At 28.2% G+C, this 20915-nt stretch overlaps 2 protein-coding genes and 2 long non-coding RNA genes across 13 annotated transcripts in view; 3 read left to right on the forward strand and 1 right to left on the reverse strand.

The window, feature by feature from the left end:
* The window catches only part of LOC122515069 (fasciclin-1), a 763302-nt gene that overhangs the window by 561573 nt on the left and 180814 nt on the right, over positions 1 to 20915 (reverse strand). The window lies entirely within an intron of this gene.
* On the forward strand, positions 851 to 18675 carry LOC122515062 (serine/threonine-protein phosphatase 1 regulatory subunit 10). 4 transcript variants are annotated; one of them, XM_043632222.1, is made up of 10 exons: positions 851 to 952; positions 1079 to 1287; positions 2442 to 2507; positions 3329 to 3513; positions 4539 to 6430; positions 15050 to 15276; positions 15659 to 15803; positions 15956 to 16276; positions 16372 to 16531; positions 16634 to 18675. In XM_043632222.1, the coding sequence occupies exons 3-10, from the start codon at positions 2505 to 2507 to the stop codon at positions 17493 to 17495; spliced, it is 3795 nt and encodes a 1264-aa protein (XP_043488157.1). In that variant the 5' UTR covers positions 851 to 952; positions 1079 to 1287; positions 2442 to 2504; the 3' UTR covers positions 17496 to 18675. The 4 variants fall into 4 exon arrangements, with proteins under 4 accessions (XP_043488157.1, XP_043488158.1, XP_043488161.1 ...); XM_043632226.1 differs by lacking the exons at positions 851 to 952; positions 1079 to 1287 and adding exons at positions 1860 to 1972; positions 2151 to 2235; XM_043632223.1 differs by lacking the exon at positions 1079 to 1287 and having other exon boundaries at positions 886 to 1041.
* LOC122515096 lies at positions 2695 to 3124 on the forward strand. Its single transcript, XR_006303208.1, has 2 exons — positions 2695 to 2737; positions 2989 to 3124. It is a non-coding gene; the product is annotated as an uncharacterized LOC122515096 (long non-coding RNA).
* LOC122515094 lies at positions 7001 to 13894 on the forward strand. The gene is made up of 3 exons (XR_006303206.1): positions 7001 to 7405; positions 7740 to 8796; positions 12551 to 13894. It is a non-coding gene; the product is annotated as an uncharacterized LOC122515094 (long non-coding RNA).

Consider the following 20915-nt stretch of genomic DNA (forward strand, 5'->3'; position numbering starts at 1 on the left):
ACGAAATTAAATATTTATAGTACCGCGTACTCTTGTCGCTAGAAATATTTACTAAAATTCTAGTGACATTTATTCTACGTTCATGAATATAAGCTTTAAAATAACAAGTTTTTTCTTTTTTACAAATTAATTAGTAACTTTATATTCCTTTTTTTTCGAATAAATTAATTATAGATTATTATTATGATTTAAACATTTTATCGAATGATATTTATTAAATTCCATATAATCTTTTCAATTTTTAATCGATATTTTACATTTTGTTTTTAACAAATGAATCTTTTCTTTTTGGATCTTTTCAAAAAGTGATTCACAACCTTTCTGTGGTTCAAATAATGTAATTTTTTTTATAATTGATATTATATCATATATAGAAAATTAGCAGATGTTATTTATGGCTTTTATATTTGTTTAATCAAGCATTGATAACTTTATTTTATAAATAGATTAACAAAAGATAAAAATGAAAATATCATGATATTTAATTTGCGAACCATTGCGCGAATCTATGTTCTATATATATACACATGAGTCAAGCGAGGAATATAATATTTTCGTAATAAATATAATATATTTAATAAAATTCTTAATAATAATTTAACAAATTTCTTAACAAAAATAAAATATATTATATTTTATTAATATTATATTATTTCAATAGGATATTTTCAATAGAACATTGCAACACTGATTAGCATTGTATTGCACAGATCAATTGTTAGCGAAGTAAACTGGTTAAAATAAAACTTGAAAGAGATATTTATTAATTGTAATGATATAAATAATTAAAATTAATCGTGAAAGAGAAATTATTATTAGTTTATTTTTAAAATCGTTTTTAGGACAATTGATTGAATAGAATAAAAATAAAAAAATAGTGTCTCATTTGATTCACTTATTGCAATGTCGAAACTTCCGCTTTCAGTATCATAGAGGTTGCTACGCTCCATAGGTGAGAGTAGTTCTGTTAAAGTTTCTAAGTAATTCTCGTAATTTTTCAACAGGATATCGCAAGAAAAAAAAAAGAAACGCGTTTTAAAGGTAATTAAATTATATTATAAGTAATGTTTCATTGCAGATGGCTGATCATCGAGAAGATACACTCGGATTCACGGGAGCTTCGCTAACCGTTGATTCAATGTGAAGTCGAAATTAGAGAAAGTGAGAGACCTAAGTTTCATAGGTTCTCACGTCTCATCATAATCATGTATAAGAAATATTAAGAGTTTCTTATGCACGCAGAAAATATGTTTTCCATAATAAGGATATTATTTTAAATCAAAAAATGTGAGTGGCTTCTACCTATTGTCCAGAAATGTTAACATATTGACATATATAATATTTTTGTTTCATTTTGCAATCTATAACAAAAGGGGTGGAGCATCTATTTTTTCCTTTTTCACACGCATATATACTCTCTACAATAAAGAAGGAAACGATCAATTACGGAAGTTAACAAAATCTCGTTAGATTTTAAACATTTATATCTTCATTGTGTTTTTAAATAGAAAAGGAAAAAAAGAGAGAATCAAAATAAATAAGAATTTCTAGAAAGAAATATTTATATATATGAGGTGCTGCTGTATATTAATAAGTGACGTAACACAAGAGATATCTAGAATATGTCATATATTCGGAAATGAATAGTGTAATTAAATTCGTATTTAATTTATAATCAGAAAGAAAGAAATTACATAAGTGTTAGAAAGTGTTTATTCGAAAATTTAATGGAAATTTATCCATCGACGAACAGTTTGGGCGTGATATAAATAGAAATAGTGACGCAGCGACAAGGTGGGGTCGCATCGATCATTGGTCAACGTAGTGTTAATATCGAAGCTCTGATTGGTTGGCATTATATTTACCGAGGGTGGGAATGCGTAAAATGCTGCGCAACAAGCGTCTCCACAGTTGGAAACCGAGTAGGCAACGTTTGTTTGAGATCCGTTTCACGTACTTGCGTCTTCTTGAAGTCCGTAGTTTACGATTTTTCATATATGTACATATATATGTATACATATATATATATATACATATAAATATTTAGATTGTTTATTTTATTAAAGAATGATTATTTATTATATAATATTATATAAAAGATATATTTATTAGGCAATACAATATTATTTCGATACTTTATTTCGTGGTAGAAAGTAATCCATATGGTCGATCAGTATAAGACTGATGCCAGGAAGATTTTACTAATACGCCGATGGATTTTTTTCATATATTGAGGTAGCGATCGAATAAACGTCGATGAGTTATTCGATAGATCATTATTAATTAAGATAATAATCGTATTTCAGTTATATCAGTATCCTTTGTAATTTGCTCGTTCCCGTTCGTCTATCACTATCAACAAAATGGCGGTGAAAACGAACGTGTCCGATCTCCTCCTTCGCTTATGTGAATTCCAATAGTCTTTTTTTCTTTCGTTGCAGATATACAACATGATTTTATGCCTACTTTTTACAATACATTAATCCATTGAGGGTAACTACAAAATGGTGAGTCGATTTATATATATTTATAAAATTTATCGTATGGTATGTGCTTATTCAAAATGGTAGACAAAATTTTACTTATTATCATATATATATACATACACATACGCGAGCGCACGCGCGCGCACATCGGACATTTTTTTTTTTTTTACATTGGTATTATTGGAAAAGAAGTAGGGGTTAAATGAATATTAGATCAATAACCTTCGTAGCATTGATGTTACTGCGGTTATGTATGTTAATTGTTTCTTATTTTAACTTCGATTAAATCATTATATATTTTTGTTCTATTATTTAATTTATAATTAATACATATATATATATATATATATATATATATATATATATATTATTCGTTATTATTGATTATTTTTCTTATTTTTATTATTGTATGGATTTTTTTTTTTTTAAATTAATTTACAATTATTAATTAACGTATGTGTATATATATATATATAATATATTTTTTCATATTTTACGATAGCATGTAAGACAACACACATGCATACAATTTGTGTATGATGTGAAAAAAAAACATGCAAGAATAAATGTAATAGACTTAGAACCATTGAATGGTCGTGATTAATAGGCCATACTTACTGATGTAAGTCTAACATTTTTTTTTTTTGTTAAATAATTACATTTTTGATAAATATGTGATAAAGATAAAATAATTGAAATTGCGTGCAGATTTTTATGACTTGATATCTTGTTTATTGGATTTTATTACATATTAAGATTATATAAGTCATATTTAAGTTATTATTCCATTTCTCTAAAAAAGAAAATAATATTAATAATAGAAATGTTTATTTCATTTACAGCCACGTATAGACCCATTATCGCTACTCAAATGTCTCAGTGTTTTACTGGGTTCAACAGGAGGAATCAAAAGTAAAGAAGAAGTTAATCGATTAGCTAATTTAATGACAAAATTTTCGAAGAAATTGGTATCCAAATGCATTTATATTCAAATTTTAAAAACCACTAACACCGACCTACTTAGTCAGTAAGTAAAAAAGAAAAAGGATATATTTAATTTATTTTATTATTTTTAATCTATTAAATTATTAAAGTATATTAGAATATATATAATACATTAAAACCTCGATTATCTGAATTCTCCTTTATTCAGTTATTCCATTATATGAACTCCCTGTTATTTGATTATCATTATTCATAATAATCGTTATCTAAATTCTTAATTAGAATCATAACATTAAATCATGCGTGATGAACTTTAATCTCTAAGTTATAAATAAATCAAGCATTTTGTTTTTATACAAGTTAGTTTTATAATCGTTACGTAATGTTGAATGAAATTGTTTCTGCATTGCATGAAATGTAATGTAATTGCATGTAATGATTGGTAATACTAAAGTTATGAAAATTCTTTAATTGATCGTAACACTGTACATACTTTAAATGAAGTACATTTTGATTAAACTGTAATGATGATGTTCTACAACATTTTAAAGCATTCGAAGCCTTGGAAAAAGGACTGAGATGATATGAAGCACAGAAAGAATCTAACTTTTACAAATTAAAGTAGTTAAAAAAAAATTATAAAAGGGAGAGTAATATCGAAAATCAAAGTTACAAATGTATCTATTCTATTATTCGAGAAAATTCTCTTAACTAAACAGTCATGTCTCCTTCATCCCTGATTAATTCGAATAATCGAGGTTCTACTTTACGTTAATATAGAAATAACATTTTCCAAATATTTATTTCTTTGATTGATTGGTTTGTTTATCCAATTCTTGGCTTATTTACAATAAGTATACATATATATATATATAGCATGTCGAGACACACACTTACTTTATTGTATTTGTGTAAAATATAATTACATGCAAAAGTAAATAAGACCCAAAACCATTGAACAGTTGTATTAAATGAACTGTACTTACTGATATGAGTCTTACATTGACATATATATATAGACTTATTAAAGTTTTATTTTTTATGTTATTCATATTTAATTAAAAAAAATCCATGCAGGAATTATCAAATAAGTATATTATTGTGTAGATTTATGGCTGCCGGTGGATGGAATCTTATTCACATGTGGTTGACTGATGGTATTCTTGCTAAAAACTGGGCATTAATTCAAGAACTTTTGGAACTTTTGTTATTATGTCCAGTGGATGTAGACAGATTAAAAAGTAATAATTGCCCTAAGCTTATTAAAGGTTTATCAAAAGAAGGAAGTCATCAAGGTGTTAGAATATTAGCTAGTCGTCTTGTTGAACAATGGCTGAAAATAGTAAAAGGCGAAGTCGCACCAAACTCTGTACCAGCGCATATTATGATGACGCCGATGCAGAGTAGTAGTAGTAGTAGTACTGGTGCGCAAAGTATAATAATTCAAACCGCTCAACAACAATCACAACAACAACAACAACAGTATTCTATTAATAGTAGTATACAAAAAAGCACAGACGATGTGGAAAGTGTTACTGTACATGTACAAGACTTGCAATTTACTCAAAGTCCACAGTCCATTATTACAACGACGCAAGTTCAACAGCAAGTGGACGAGCAACACATACAAGAAAAGCATCCTATGCAATTACAAGTTGTAACTAAACCACAACAAGCACAACTGCAACAACAATCTAGCCAATTTTCAACAAAAAAACAATCTTTTGTTGTAGTGTCTTCCCAATCGTCTGTTCCTTTATATAAAATAACAATAAGGGATGGGAAACAAGTTCTTACTAAAGTAGAGACTGATGCAGCCAACATAAACAGTGTTTTAACATCAAATAACGCAAGCTTAGACGTTAATGGGGAAATAAAAGACACAGTGTTTACTTTAAAAGAAGATCAAGGAAAAAGAGATAATCTTGAGAGCAGTGAGGGAGGAGTGCACAGTGAACAAGACGATACGACAGAAGTGCAATCAGAACAATCCGATCATATTTCTAGTGAAGTGAAACAATCTACAATTAGTTCTAAGGATAGTATTGAAACAGTAATTAGTAATGTTAAAATAATAGAAAATAAAGATAATAAAGATATTGTTTCAAGTGACAGCAATAAATCTAGTGACAAAGAGAATCGAGATTCTCACAAAAAGGATGATAAAAAATTAAGTAGTGGTTCAGATAAAAAAAGTGGTAATCATCATCATAGTTCATCATCGTCATCTAAAAGTTCTTCATCTAAACACAACGCAAGCTCTAGCTCGCATCGAAGTAGTTCTACGTCTCATCGTTCTAGTAGTCACCGGTCATCGTCAAGCAGTACATCAAAAAGTTCCACTTCTAAGGATAAGTCTTCCAGGGAAAAGCATCACTCCAATTCATCCAGTAAGCATAATTCTAATAATAAAAATAAAACTGACAAAGAGAAAGAAAGGGAAAAAGAAAAACAGAAAAAGGATCAAGCAGAGAAAGATAAAGCTACATTAGAGAAAGTACAAGGTCAAGTTTTAAGTTCCAAGTTAGGAAAAATACCTAAGAAAAAATCGGAAGACAATAAAACAGGGGACGGAAGCAAGAAGTTAATCACTGATTCTCGAGATAGTTCTAAAGAAAATAAGGATAAAATAGAAGGGAAAAAGTCTGTTATAATGTCAGAAAAAAAAAATATTTCCATTTCCATCGAGAGCAGAAAAAATACACAAGACTCAACAGCAAGACCGAAGACTGTCAAAACGTTTAACTCTAAGTTTAGGTCTACTGGTCTTGAAGAAGAAGTAAAACCTCCACCGCCCAGATCAGCTAAAAAATCAAGCCCTGTTGCCGATAAAAAGATGATGCCTCTTCCTAAATTGCCCGTTTTGAAGAGACCTTCTCCGCTAAGAGAGGTACTTGGCCCTTCAGATAAAAGAGCAAAATTGTCATTGGATTCTCCGACTACACCACCAAACGAGGAGAAGAAGGGAGGCATTAAATTGATACCACCTAAACCTAAACGTAAGTATATATCTGTAGCTCATATGCTAAATTTAATAATTTATTATTATAATACCTACACTTTCAAATGCAAAATAATAGAAATATTGGTAAACAAAATATTAACTAGTCAGAAACTAACTATTTGCCGATGTTCTAAGGTTCTTTATTTGTTTTTTAATCTATACGAAATTTTTAGTTTCCTTTTCGTCATTTTCTTATGAAATTTTTTATCCTCATTTAAAATATAACATTTATTTGCCGACAATATAATCTTCTCTTTTACGAATAGTATTTAATTAATTATCTTTTTATCGATATATGTTTTCTCTCCTGTGCATATAATACTTTTTCTTTACTTTCTTGACTTTAAAATAACATTAAATTTGTTATATAGTTTATATAATTAGAAATTTTTTATTATTTAATTTATTTCGTTTATGTTCACTTTCTATATATGTTTATGAAATAGATTTCGTACAAAATTAATTATTCATTTGTTTTTTTCTATGTTTAAAAAATTGTTTATATATAATAAAAATATATGCAATATTATACTTTCATTCTTACTTTATAACAATAGCTTTTACATACATTTAAGATGTTTCAATTATATGCTTATCTTGTGTGGATAGAATTTTCATATTGCAACTAATTTAGATAATATATCTTGACTGTGTTCTATGTCTTAATACTTTTTGCATAATATTAAAATAACGTGCACATAAAATGAAAACATAAGAGATATATCATTATGTAAACTAATTAAAGTTATATTATTTTTCGATTTGATTTTACGTATAGAATCTACTTACATAAATAAGCATATCATTTAACAGCTGTACAACACTACCGTTGAATATCGGCATAGTTACATTTTATTAAGAATTATGACTGACTTGATAATGAACTTTAATATTGAGTTTGCAGGTGGATGTCTCCAGGAAAAATAAAACCAGAAAATATTTTTCATAATGCTTTATATATACTGATGAGGTATCAATATTGGGATATATCAAAATTTATTCCTTGTGATAACCTTTTTCTTCTGCTCTTCTTCTTCTTCTTCTCGATCAATTTATTTTATTTTTTATTATTGTTTCATTTCTTTCTCTTTCCCCCCCCCCTAGTTATTTGTATTTAGATTAATTCATCGCTTTTAACAGGAAATCTCTATAAACTTGTATTTTTAATACCACCCTTACGCTACTTCTCTTCTTCTTCTACGATCAATTATTTTATTTTTTTATGTTTTTATTGTTTCATTTCTTTCTCTTTCCCCCCCCCCTATTTTATTTTGTATATTAGATTAATTCATCGCTTTTTACAGGAATCTCTATAAACTTGTATTTTTTAATACCACCCTATACGCTACTTCCTCAAATATTACTATTAGAGTCTTATAGAAATTTTAAGAAAATCAGTTCAGTTCCACTTCTCTACGATACGGGATGAAATGGATATCTCTCTTTGTCGTGCTTTCTCTACATATAATCATCATCATTGGCATCATGTATAGGAGAACGAAGAGATCTTCTCAACTTCAATTTATTTCGTATGTTATATGGATTCTGCAAGGTAACTTGGTTAAAAAATATTAATTAAAACATATATATACACATACATATTATATATATACACACACACACACATACACACACACATATACATACGGAAAATTTTTTATAGATAAATTAGTGCGGTGGAGAATAAAATAGTGTGAATAATTGATATGAATAGACGTGACAAAGAAAATAGATCGGTTTCGGTAAACAATCTAATAAAAAATATATAGTAAAAGATACAAATTTGAGAATGAACAAAAAAATGAAGTTACCTTGAGAAGTTCTATATCTGTAATAATGAACGAACAGACGTACGAACACACGAACGAACAGAACAGAACAGAACAAGTGAAACTAATTAATTAGATTAAAAATTAGTGTAAAAAGTTTATTATCGAAATTCAATTGTTTCGGGTTTATTTAACCCTTTCGCTACGGGCGCGTTTTCCTTACAAGTAAGCAACAAAACTGCATGCTGCATAAGATCTATCGTCAGCGGCCGAGATTGATTATTCTGATGCATTACGTTTGCTGATATTGAGAGATTTTTTTCTTCAGAGAGACGTCCAGAGTTGGGATACTTCATGTGCCATAACTGCATATGCTCTTGTCATATAAAAAATACGTGAAATTTTATGAAGAGCGACTATATTCGCCCGTAGTACCTTCGTGTGGGCATCTTATGTAGAGCGATTATAGTCGCTCGTAGTAACGAAAGGGTTAAAAAAGAAAAAAAAAGTAAAACAAAAAAAAATAGTTCAACAGTGAACGAGCACACCGATGCGAGTCCACTACTTCAAGATATTACTAAATCAGCCATAGGTAAGGCAACAATAAAATTTTGTCTGTCCACATTTTTCCCGCCCCTTGTACATGTACACCCTATTTAAGCATTTTGAATAAAATGATCAGAAATCTGGAAATATTGAACTCTTGGGTTTCTGCTATATATTTTGCTCATTAAATAATGCTTGACAAATTTACCGTGGGCCCATCCAGATTTCCATCCTCTCGGTTTGAAATATATTCTAATAATTAGTACAAAAAGGTGCTGGGGGTTCAAATTATTTTATACAAACATTCGAAGTGGTGTCGCTCTTTTCTTTTTTCTTTTCTTTTTGTTTTTAAACATTAGACAATAATCCTCCCTAAATTTGTAACATTAAATTAACTTATTTGCATCCAAGTCGTGGATATATCCACGAGATGCGACTGTTGTCTGCTATCACCGAGCGCAGATTATTTTGCATAAAAGATACATTAATTTATCTATCTGTGAGAATTTTTATCTCTGATACGGGTCAGTCGACAGTTGTACGTTGATGATGTTTGAACAAAGAACCTTAAGTAGAGTCATGATGCAAATTGGTTAAATTAAATCAAATCGAATTAATGAGACAACAATACTTTTGTTATAAATAGAATGTAGATTTTGTATATCTGGAATTTTAATACAATCTAACTGCTTTTTATAGAATGCTTTTATTGATATTTCATATATTATTGAAGCTTGTTATACGATAAAATTATTTGTATAATTTTTATTATGAACAAATATTTTTTTCAGTAATAAATTTTAACTTTTTAATGTCAAACTATGTTCAAACCCTTAACTTACTGTATAACTTGCTATATAACTTACTATATGATATGAAACGATATAGAAACATTTTTTTGTATCTATATACTTACTTTATCTTACATATTATATGGACGAATAGATGAAACTTTTGGAACGTAAATCGTAGGTTAAGGGGTTAATTAAATAAAATTTCGTGATAGCCTCGTTGTGTTCAGTCAATTAAAAATTCTACATATTTAATAAAGCTACAAATATTACTAATAGAACAAAAAACAAAATAATGACTCATTTGCGACGCCATTCGAATTTTTGTTATTCTTTGAGAAAAAAAAAGAAAATAAAAAAACTATTATAATTATTGATAGATAAATAAATAAATAGGTTAATAGAAAAAAAGAGCTTGATATAATGATACAATAATACAATGCAGTTTCGTTTTTTATTATTATAATTAAATTCACAAAAAAAATATATTCTTCACATATTATTTATTAATCGGTGCACTTAACTAATTGTGAGAGAGATGAAGATAAAAATAAAAAGAGAGAATTGAAATTTGTTTGGGACTGGTGTTAAGTCCCGAGATCCTTGTTAGAGAAAGAAAGAGAGAGAGAGCGAGAGAGAGAGAGAGAAAGGATATGTGCGTGAAATAAAAAAAGAAAATCGTATGCGTGAGCGAGCGAATAAGGAAAACGAGCAAAAACAATGATCTAAAAAAAAAAAAAACTGAAATAATAATATAAATGATTATATTTTAATTCTAAATATATATACGATTATATCTCTAAAAAAAAAAAAACCCAAGTCAGAAAAAAGAAGGAAAGAAAATCATGGAAATTGGAAGCTGCGTCTTCGGGGCGCCATCTTTATGGCAAATGAAAAAGGGGCCTTAAGGATGAAAAATATTTTGTAACAACCTGTAGTTCGATGATGATTGATATCTCTGATGGCGTTCGATGATTTCGATGACAACGACGTGGTGATATTTAGTCACTTTCTTCGTTGCATATTTTCTGCGATCACACGTATATTTTATATAGAAAAGCTCGAAATTAAAAAAAAAAAAAAAGAAAGAAAGAAAGGATGAAAAATTATAAGAAAGATTGAAAAAGATAAGAGCCAATAAAAAACAAGGAAGAAACGAAAGAGAGAGAGAGAGAGGAAGAAAATCTTGAGTATTTTGTTGTTATTAGATTTTGGGAATTACAGTCAGTGGTGGGGAATGGGGATGCAAGGGCTAGCAGAGAAAGTGAAAATTTCGTGCATATAAAAAATTTCACGATTAGTCTTGCATATATATAAATACACACACGTTTAAGTTCGCGATGGAGAAGAAAAAGAAATTAGGCGCGATTTGTGTTATTAGAAATAAATGGTGGCACGTTGTAAATACTTATTCGGAAGATAAATTTTTGTTCACGTGACCGGAAATTAAAGAAAACCATTTTGAACAACTATTAGAACGAACAGATGATCCTTACAATTCTCCTTACGCGCGTTACTTAGAAGAAATAATTTGATATATGTGCACTTTGATATAATCGTTGCGCGATTAATTGGTTCAGTTATTATGATTATCATTAAAATACGTGCTCTTAACGCGTTCGCTGTCGATTCGGAATATTTCACGATCTGTAATTCCTTTCTTATCTCATTCTTGGTGCGTGCGCGGGTATTTGAATATATATTATCGAAATAATATCAAACGATGGGGAGAAGTTATGCTCTTTTCGCGTGTCGTGTGTAATATAGTTCTCGCGTGTTGTATATTTCAGTAAGATTATTATATTTATCGAAGGGCCTTTTGCCAAAATAACAAACAAATAAGTTGTGTATGTAGAAAGAGGAATAAAAAAGTAATTACGATATATATAGCATAATTCGTGTTAACGTTATCATCATTGGTTCGTCGTCGTCATCTTCTTCTTCTTTTTTCTCTTCTTCTTCTTCTTCTTATTCTTCTTATTATTATTATTATTATTATTTTTATTTTTTTATTTTTATTTGTTTTATTGTTCTGGTCATCATCGTAATATCGAAACTGAAATATAACACGCGGTGATTCGTAAGGGTGGAAAAGAGGAGTAGAAAAGAAGGGGAGGGGGAAAGAGAGTTATTAGTGGGGGTTGTTTCTCAAGGAAATGATTGGATAGTGGTGTGCAGTGTCTGCGCGATGAGGAAGTGCGCAATGGCGCTCTGCGCTTTCGGTTTTTACTCGGAAAGATCCGAAAGTAGACGAATGTTTTGCGATGTTGTCGCGTCACACACCACGTGCGCGGGCGCATCATCAAAGATTCATTCTCACCGTATATACTTATTATACTTACAAGAGAAACAATAATTACTATTTCACTTTCATATACCTATTAACAGTATATATTGCATCTTGTGTTTATTCTTTGCACATTCGAATCACGTTTAAATAAATAGAATTTTTTTTTTTTATTATTTTTTTTTTTTTGGCACTTTAAAATTTTCTTTTTCTTTCCTATTTGTTTTCTTCTTGTTCTTGTTCTTCTTCTTCTTTTGCTTCTTCTCTTCAAGTTTTTTCGATATTTTTTGTCATAAATTTCTTCTTCCTTCTTTTTTTTTATAAGAGAATACAAATAATAAAATATTAAATGAAATAGTTTAAAAAAGAAAATAGAATCATTACGAAGAAGTGATATGGAGGATACGTTCGTGAAGAATTTTATCAAAACCCTTGCAAAATTTTGGTTCGTTCGTTCTTTCTTTCTTTCTTTCTTTCTTGATTTTTTTTCTTGGCTCTGTAATAATTACGAAAGTTATTGTTAACAACTGCGTTTTGCTTTATATATATCAGTTATGCAAAAAAGAAAAAAAAGAAAAAAAATAGGTACTTTGTACGAAGCTATAGAAATATTATCGATCCTGTAATCGATCCTGTTATCGATTTGTATTTTTTAGAGTACATTGGAATTGTATGTAGTAATTATTTATTGTTACTGTTTTTATTATATTTATTGATTTCAGTTGGATCTAATTCAAGGAACGACCATTTGATTGGAATAATTGTGATGATGTGATTTCTGTTCGAAGAAGAAAAAAAAAAGGAAATTAAATAAGAGAAGAAACGAAATAAAAGCGGTAGTGTGTGTTCTTTGCTCAAACTACACCATTACTCTCGTTAATGAATAGATTCTATTTGAAACGCAAATTAACATATTGTTGGAAATCATTTTTTAAATATTTCATTATTCATTTATTTATTTCAATCATTTTTATAGGGTTTCATATAGCTGTGCCTTTTTTTTGGTATGCCATAGGACATATATATATGTATATATGTATATGTATATATATATATATATAATCACATTAATACAAATATAGAGGGACGAGATATGCTTTGTCGCAATTTATTTTGATGATAAATAAAAAATAGAGAAATAGATCTCTATTATCAATTACTTGATTATTCATTTCTATTAATATTTTGAATTTTATAATAGGTACAATTAATCAAAGCATATTTTTCTTGTCTTTGAAAAGAACATTTACAGAGAAAAAAAAAAAGAATAAATTATAACGGTTCTGCAATAAGTATTTTTCAATTAGTCAATTGAAATTCTCGCGCGCTATTTAAAAAACAAAAGGTACAAACAAAGAAAACAACTAGAGACGAATAAAAGAGTATTGTTTCCTGTATATGCGCGCGCGTTTTCCTATCCATATACATATATATATATATTAAATACGTAATATATACGATATAAGTATAGAATTGGTATATAATTTATTTTTAGCATACCATGGTTACACATTTTACATAATGAAACGTAATAGCATTTTATGTATATTAAAGGCTTCTCTTTATATAACACGAATTTCAATTATTTAACAACAACAACAACACACAACACAAAAATAAAAAAAAAAACGATACTACTTCACGAGTATTTAAACGAAAGTAATTTATTTGCGATCGATCATTTATCAAATAAATTAATAAAATTCTTTAGAGATCTCTTGAAGAATTAAATCATTTCAACAATCGATAAAAGTTAATTAACTTCAAACGATTTGACTGAATTTACTTACGTTTTAATACATTCCAGTCTTCTTACATTTTAATAATTTGAGTGATAAAAGAAATAAAGATGGAGAGAGAGAGTGAGAGAGAGAGAAAGAGAAAGAGCGAGTCGTATTTGTATTTATTTATTTGGATGATTTATACGATATTCGTTTTGAGAATAACAACAACAATAATAATAATAATAATAATAATAATATTAATCGTAATATTAGAAAACAATATGAGAATGCGATTTCAAACAACTGTTAAATAAAATGTTGATAAAGTAAAATAATTTCATATATAAAGTTTTATTGATTTAACGAAACGTATTTACCTTAATGTTAATTGATTATTTCTAGAAATACTGAATACTGAATACTGAAGAAGAAAAAGAAAGATTATATTATATATATGTAAACGCGTATTCTCATCGTTTATAGTTTTTTTTTTAAATAAATTTGGATTTTATTTTCTTTTTTTTTTGTTTGTTTAAAGACACGATAGATATTAAAATTATTATAATTTAATATATAGGACGGTACACTATAATTCGTTTGTACGTTCAATTGAACTCAATAATCATTGACGTTAAAGAACAACTCGTTTGTATAAAAATTAAATGAAACGATTAATTTTCATTCGCGTTTTTACTAACAGATAAACAATATTTTTGTTAGATAAGATTGTTCCTCATTTCTCTCGATTAATTGAAAATACGTCGAGTTTATTTTTTTATAGATAGAATTTATTCTCTTGATTATAATAGGCACGCGTTATCTTCTGCAAATGTTGTTTATAATTATTATAGACTACAATAATTGTGAACGATTATGCCGTATTTATTTGCGTAAATCAATTCGTTTTTTGTATTTTTTATTAATATAATAATCGTTACAAAAGTAACTTTGCGATTTATTGTTAAAGAAATTTCGTATCTAAAACTAAATCTCGTACTTTTGTTTCGTTATATTTTGATATCTTATGAACTTGCACAACAACAACAACAACAACTGTTGCACTTTAAATATACAATGTAATTGTATCCGATTACAATTCGTAACTAAATTTCGAAATAATGAAAAAAGATTTATTTAATTAAGATTAGATTTAGATTTATTTGTATAAACTTATTTGTAAAATAATTGTATTTATTTTGAATATGTAATAAACGTGTTTATTATTCCTCTTCATTATATATATATATAATAATAAAAATAATATGTTAATGTGAAATTTCTATTTGATTATTTTTTTCCAGATCACATCGGATTATTCGTATGAGAAAAGCACGCAAAGAGAGAGATAAATTTTCATTAAAAATTTATAGGAAACAATTGCATTATAAATATATATATATATTATATTTGAATTTTAATATTTAATATATATTTTGTTCTTCACAAACGTATGGTATAATATTTTACTTATAGTAGTTGCAATTTTGAATGTTACAGCGATGATGCTACAAGAAAGTGATATGTTTATGGATGCATTAACTGCATCGACAAAAAGTAAAGAACCAAGGAAACGAAAACGTAGAACTTCAATAACGAAGGAAGGCTCGACGGATTTGAAAAAACAGGAATTAAATATTTCTGATAATCGCGAAATTACACCACCACCTACGTCGCCATCGAGTATTGAAGAAAAATCACCTGTTGTCGTCAAGCCTAATTTCAAGGTATTTACATTTTTCACGTACAATTTACAAACGCTAATTTTTAACAATTATTTTTCTCTCTGGTTTTCTTTTTTCTTTTTTTTTTTTAATAACAATATATCTTCTTATATATATTCAAATATGAAACTCTTTTATATAATTGTTCGGGTAATTATGAAAGTGAACTTAAGTCATAAAAGTTGAAAATACTGATCCTCTCCCCCCCTTTTATTTATTTATATATTACAATTATGTTCCTTATCGATTAAAATCGTATAATAAATTTATTTCATTTTTTTTTGTTTATTGACTTGATCAAAAAATCATAAATACAAATTAGCTTGTAATAATATTTTATTCAAATTGTTAAATATTTCCATTGTTTGTTTTTGTTTTTTAATAGTTTTATCAAGATACGTTAGAAACAGAAGAAGACAAGGAACAGAAAGATAAGGAGAGTAACGACGAAGAAATTAGAAGAGATAAAGAAGATATTATTGATAATCAAAAGGATAACGGAGATAATAATGACGATGATGGAAGCAGCAGTACGTATTTTTATTTGTTTATTTATTTGTTCATATTTACGCATTCGTAATCAAATATAAATCATCCTTCTTCTTTGTGAAGTATTATTTAAAAATTAATTTCTTCTTTACACAAAATAATATAAACAATGAATATTTTGATAATATTTTAGCACCAACGCCAGAAGATGATACTGAAGAAATGAAAACATCCGATTCCCCCGAAGATGCATCGTCGGATGGTTTGGATTCACTGAAAAAAGAAATTATTCCTTATCCTGAAATTCGTTACGTCGATGGTTTAAGAAGTGTTCTTTTATTACAAAAACGTAAAGGTCCTAAAAAAACGTTAAAATGGAAGACAGATTTAGAATCTATACGTTACTTCGAATTGGATGAAACTGAAAGGGTCAACGTAACGAAAACTTTCACTGATATGAAACAAATGGAAAAACAGAACGAGAGGGAAGCATTCCAAATGGCAAGAAAATTAAGTAAGTTTAAGTTTTAATATTATTTATGATAAAAAGATAATAAATCTTGAAAACATTAAAGATAATATATATATATATATATTGATTATTATTAGGTAATGAAGATTTGATGGAAGAGAGAACACGATGGAAACCATTAATTCCTATTGACTTACCTCCAGCATTGGTAGAACCTGGTAAAGATAGTAGAGAGAAGGATATTCAATATGCTAGAGAAAAGGGGATTCTTCAAGCACTTTATTTCAATCGAAGCATGTGAGTTTATCGTTTGATAAATATTTATTGACAATATAATTAATGTGTGATTAAATATATATTGAATGGAAAAATAATGATTTTTCTTGATTATTTCTATAGGATACCTGATTCAGCTGCAGAACCGGACGAAGAACGTCACCATATTATTACTGATCCAAAAGTTATTCCTTTAGACGATTTAACGGGCAATAAGGAGAGTGAAAAAGACTTTACAAATATAACGTGGCCAGAGCCAAAACCTCAATTACCCGTTCAGCCTTCCACAATAACAAACTTCCATTATCCACCTTATTCACATACTCAACAGCCAATGATGGCACCTGTTGGTCCACAGGGAACAATGAATCCAATACCTCAAATTCCTCAGCAGATGATGCCTCCAACACATATGGGGCAAATGGCGCCTGAAATGGCAGGTCCAATACCTGCTGCTACTGGTGGTGGTGGTGGTTGGAGAACGGGAGATGGAAAAGTAGTTGTACCTGATGTAGCAATGAATCCAATGGCAAATATGCCTGCAGCATTTCCTCAAGGAATGGAAAATGGTCCAATGCTACCGCCTGGTATGATGGGACCACCACTGTATAATCAACAAGATGGTGGTTATGGTATGATGGGGCCAGAAGATATGGGATTCAATAATATGAATCCAAATAACTTTCAAGGTCCTCCAGGACCAATGTATGGTCCTGGTCCTGGTCCTGGTCCTAACTTTCAAGGTCCGAGAGGTCCAGTGGGCCCAATGCATGTTAGAGGTAGAGGTGGTCCTGGTCCTGGTCCTGGTTGGTATAGAGGTGGTTGTGGTCCTGGTAGGGGAGGAGGTTGGAGGGGTGGCGGTGGTGGATGGAGAGGAAACGGTAAACAACCGCGCGTTTGCATGCAATTTACCAAAAATGGTTATTGTAGAGTAGGCGAGAAATGTCAGTACCTTCATCCTGGTGTTAATTGTCCACCATTTTGAAACACTAATTAATCTTCATTGATCTTCCTCCTGTACGTGTGTATCGAATGAAGATACTGCCATTATTTGTCACTCTGAACGAGTAGCTGAAGAAGAAGACCGTTTTCGACCAGTGATGCGTCGTATGAAATCGAGGTATCACAGATTTTCAAGTACGAAAAAATCAATTGCTCTGCTTAATTATTGGTGATTAGTTGAAACTGCAGATAGCAGTGAAATAAGTTGTTAATTTGTCAGATAATTTACTATTTGAGAGTATAAACAAATTCGAAATTTTCTTTTTTAAACCACAACAAAATTTTTTTTCTTTTACAATAATATTATTACTATTTGATTGCATTGAGAATTTTACCTACTGAGCAGCTAAGAATAGTTAATCTATTCCTTGAATATTCGAGTTCTCGGGTATATATAATAAAAGCACTTTTAAAGATGAGAAGGGAAATTCAATTTTTGAGAAAAATTATGAGGTCCAAGAGCAGCTAAGAACGCAGTTAATTTATTCCTTGAATATTCGAGTTCTCGGGCATATATAATAAAAGCACTTCTAAAGATGAGAAGGGAAATTCAATTTTTGAGAAAAATTATGAGGCCCAAGAAAACCATATTTAGTTATCATGTATAAGAGGGAGAGAGAAAGAGAGAGAGAGAGAGGGACAGAGGAGAGAAGTATTCTCTTATAAATTATATTTAAATTTCCACACTCACGCGTATACACATTCGTACATTTGTTTAATTAATTATTAAACAGAGTTATCGATCTTTAAAAATGGACAAAAATACATGAGGTTCCTTTTAGCTGCTGGCCAGTTAAAGGTTCCTACATATTAACTTAACTGTTACACACTCACTTATCTACAACGCACATATACATACATACATACAAACATACATACATACATACATACATACGTACATACATACAACTATGTGCCCTATACTGAAGCAATTAGCAGGACATTTTATAAATGACTATTCTTGTAATATTCTTAGAAAAGGTCATCCAAAATGTTTAAGCTTGTAAACAGGTTCTTCGTGTCTTCTACTTCATATTTATGAAATAATTTTGAAGAGAACTACTAGTAATGAGATAAATCTAGGAGAAGGGTAAACGATATATATATACAGATTCATAACCACGTTGTTTATCTATCATCGGATCGTCTTAAAAAAACCAAAAGAAGAAGAAGAAAAAGCAAAGAATTCTAATACTGCCAGGTTGCAGTTGTAAAAAAAGTAAATAGTAATATAGATTAAGTCTGCAGAAGGAAAAAAAAAACTTTACTACTTATTATTCTACTTTTGCATGCATTATTATCATTAACAATTTCTCTATGACTCATAGATTTCTATCTTCTAAAGGAAAAGAAAGGGAAAAAAATAATAAAAAAAAAATAAAAAAAATAAAAAAAAAAATAAAAAATAAAATTTAAAACGTATATAGCTTATTGCTATAGCGGTGTGATTTTCAAATCTGACTTATATATCGCAGAACACCAAAAGTTCAAATAGTGAAATAATACCTTTATTATTAAGATTATCTTGAAAACTGAAATAATGTAATATAAATCTATATATAAATATATAAATATATATACATATATATATATATGTATATATATATTGTGATAGATGTACGTTTATAGATATATAAGTTTTGTAAATATAATTATTGTAAGATTTTGTATAAATCTTAAATACACGTTAGATAGTAAGTATGAAAGGAGACTGTTAAAAATGAGAATAATATATGATTGTATAATAGTTAATCTAATAATGCGAATGAGATATATATATATATATATCGTATTACATTTATTTAGTGTATTAAGATAATAAAACACCGAAAGGACCTAAAAGCATAGTAAGATATATTTACAATAGCATTGTATTAAAAATTTTTTACGTATTAAGCGTAGTTAATTTTTTGTATATGGTTAAGTTGTTATGTTTGTATATAATAACCCTATATAATAAGAATATGGCTTCTGACAAAAATACATAAGTCGTAAATATTTTTAAAAACATACTTGTCTATTTATTGCTGACATTTTTAGCCAGACATTTATCGATGTAAGTCGTTCTCGATTACAAAAATTATAAAAATGATTCTAGAACGGCTACTTCTCTCCAAAACTTATCCCAACTTAACGATTACAATTAACTTTTATCGTAAAACTTTAAATGTAAAAATGAAAGATAATAATATAATGAATTTTTAAATATTGAACATTTTTTTTTTCTTTTATTAGACGGATTCGTGATAAAAGTGCTCTCTCGGTATTACATAGATCTTTTACAATGTACACATTCGAATTGTTGTAAAATAAATGTGCCAGCGAATGAAATATTCTTTGCGTAATAACAAATTCTATTAAATTCTACTAATAGCTTATTCGAAACAGATAAATATTGCTTACATGTAAATTGCAGCATTAAAAGTTATATCAGTTAAAAATATTAATATATATCAATCTCGCTATAATAATACTTCCAAAATTTCTTTCATTCTTTTTTTTCTTCTTTTCTATTGTTTTTTTTTCTTTTTTATTTTCTAACGTATCACTACTAACAAATATAATGTGCATTTAAAATTGAATTAGCTTTTATTACTAATTTTTGTTGTTCGCCTAATTATATACAAAATTTATTCATTTTTTTGTTTTTCTTTATAAATATCTTAAAGTAGATAATTATTTATAACTATTTTCTAATATCTTTTATATATATAGATATATATATATAAAATTTACAATAAAAAAATATGTAGGCACTTTCACATTTCATCACATTTGCATCATCAAAATCTTCTTACACACCTTGAAAGCTTTATAATGATTAAACAACACTTTTTTTTTTCTTTCTTTCCTTTTCTTCATACTGTAGTCATACAATTGAACAATTGACAATAGTAAATTATTATATACTATAATGATTAGTAATATACTAATATGCTAATAATACTAGAGATATAGTATTGGTATTTCACCGATTTTTGTATAAACTTTAATTAGAACAAGAAGCAACTTATAAATTATTTATTATTGCATTATTTGTAAAAAATGTGTAGGAATTATATATATATATATAAAAAAAAAAAAAATAAAATTGACAAAGTAAATCCTACATGAAACATTTTCATAGAAAAAAGTTTATCATTATCATCTTCACGATAAAATATTATGCCTTTATAAAATATATATATATATATATGTATGTGTGTGTCTGTGTGCATAAATGAAATATATCAATTCATACAAATGTACATAATATTTCACAATATAAAAACTCGTTTTAAATTCTTGCTATAAAAAAGAATCAAGCATATAAGAGTAATAAAAGGTTGTGTGTAATGTCACTTAAAATTATATACCTAGTATTATATTGTAAAAAAATCTCTTTCCCGCTGTTACGAGTATA

This window comes from Polistes fuscatus, unplaced genomic scaffold, assembly GCF_010416935.1.
Source record: "Polistes fuscatus isolate 324 unplaced genomic scaffold, CU_Pfus_HIC Scaffold17, whole genome shotgun sequence".
In the NCBI taxonomy this organism is placed as follows: domain Eukaryota; kingdom Metazoa; phylum Arthropoda; class Insecta; order Hymenoptera; family Vespidae; genus Polistes; species Polistes fuscatus.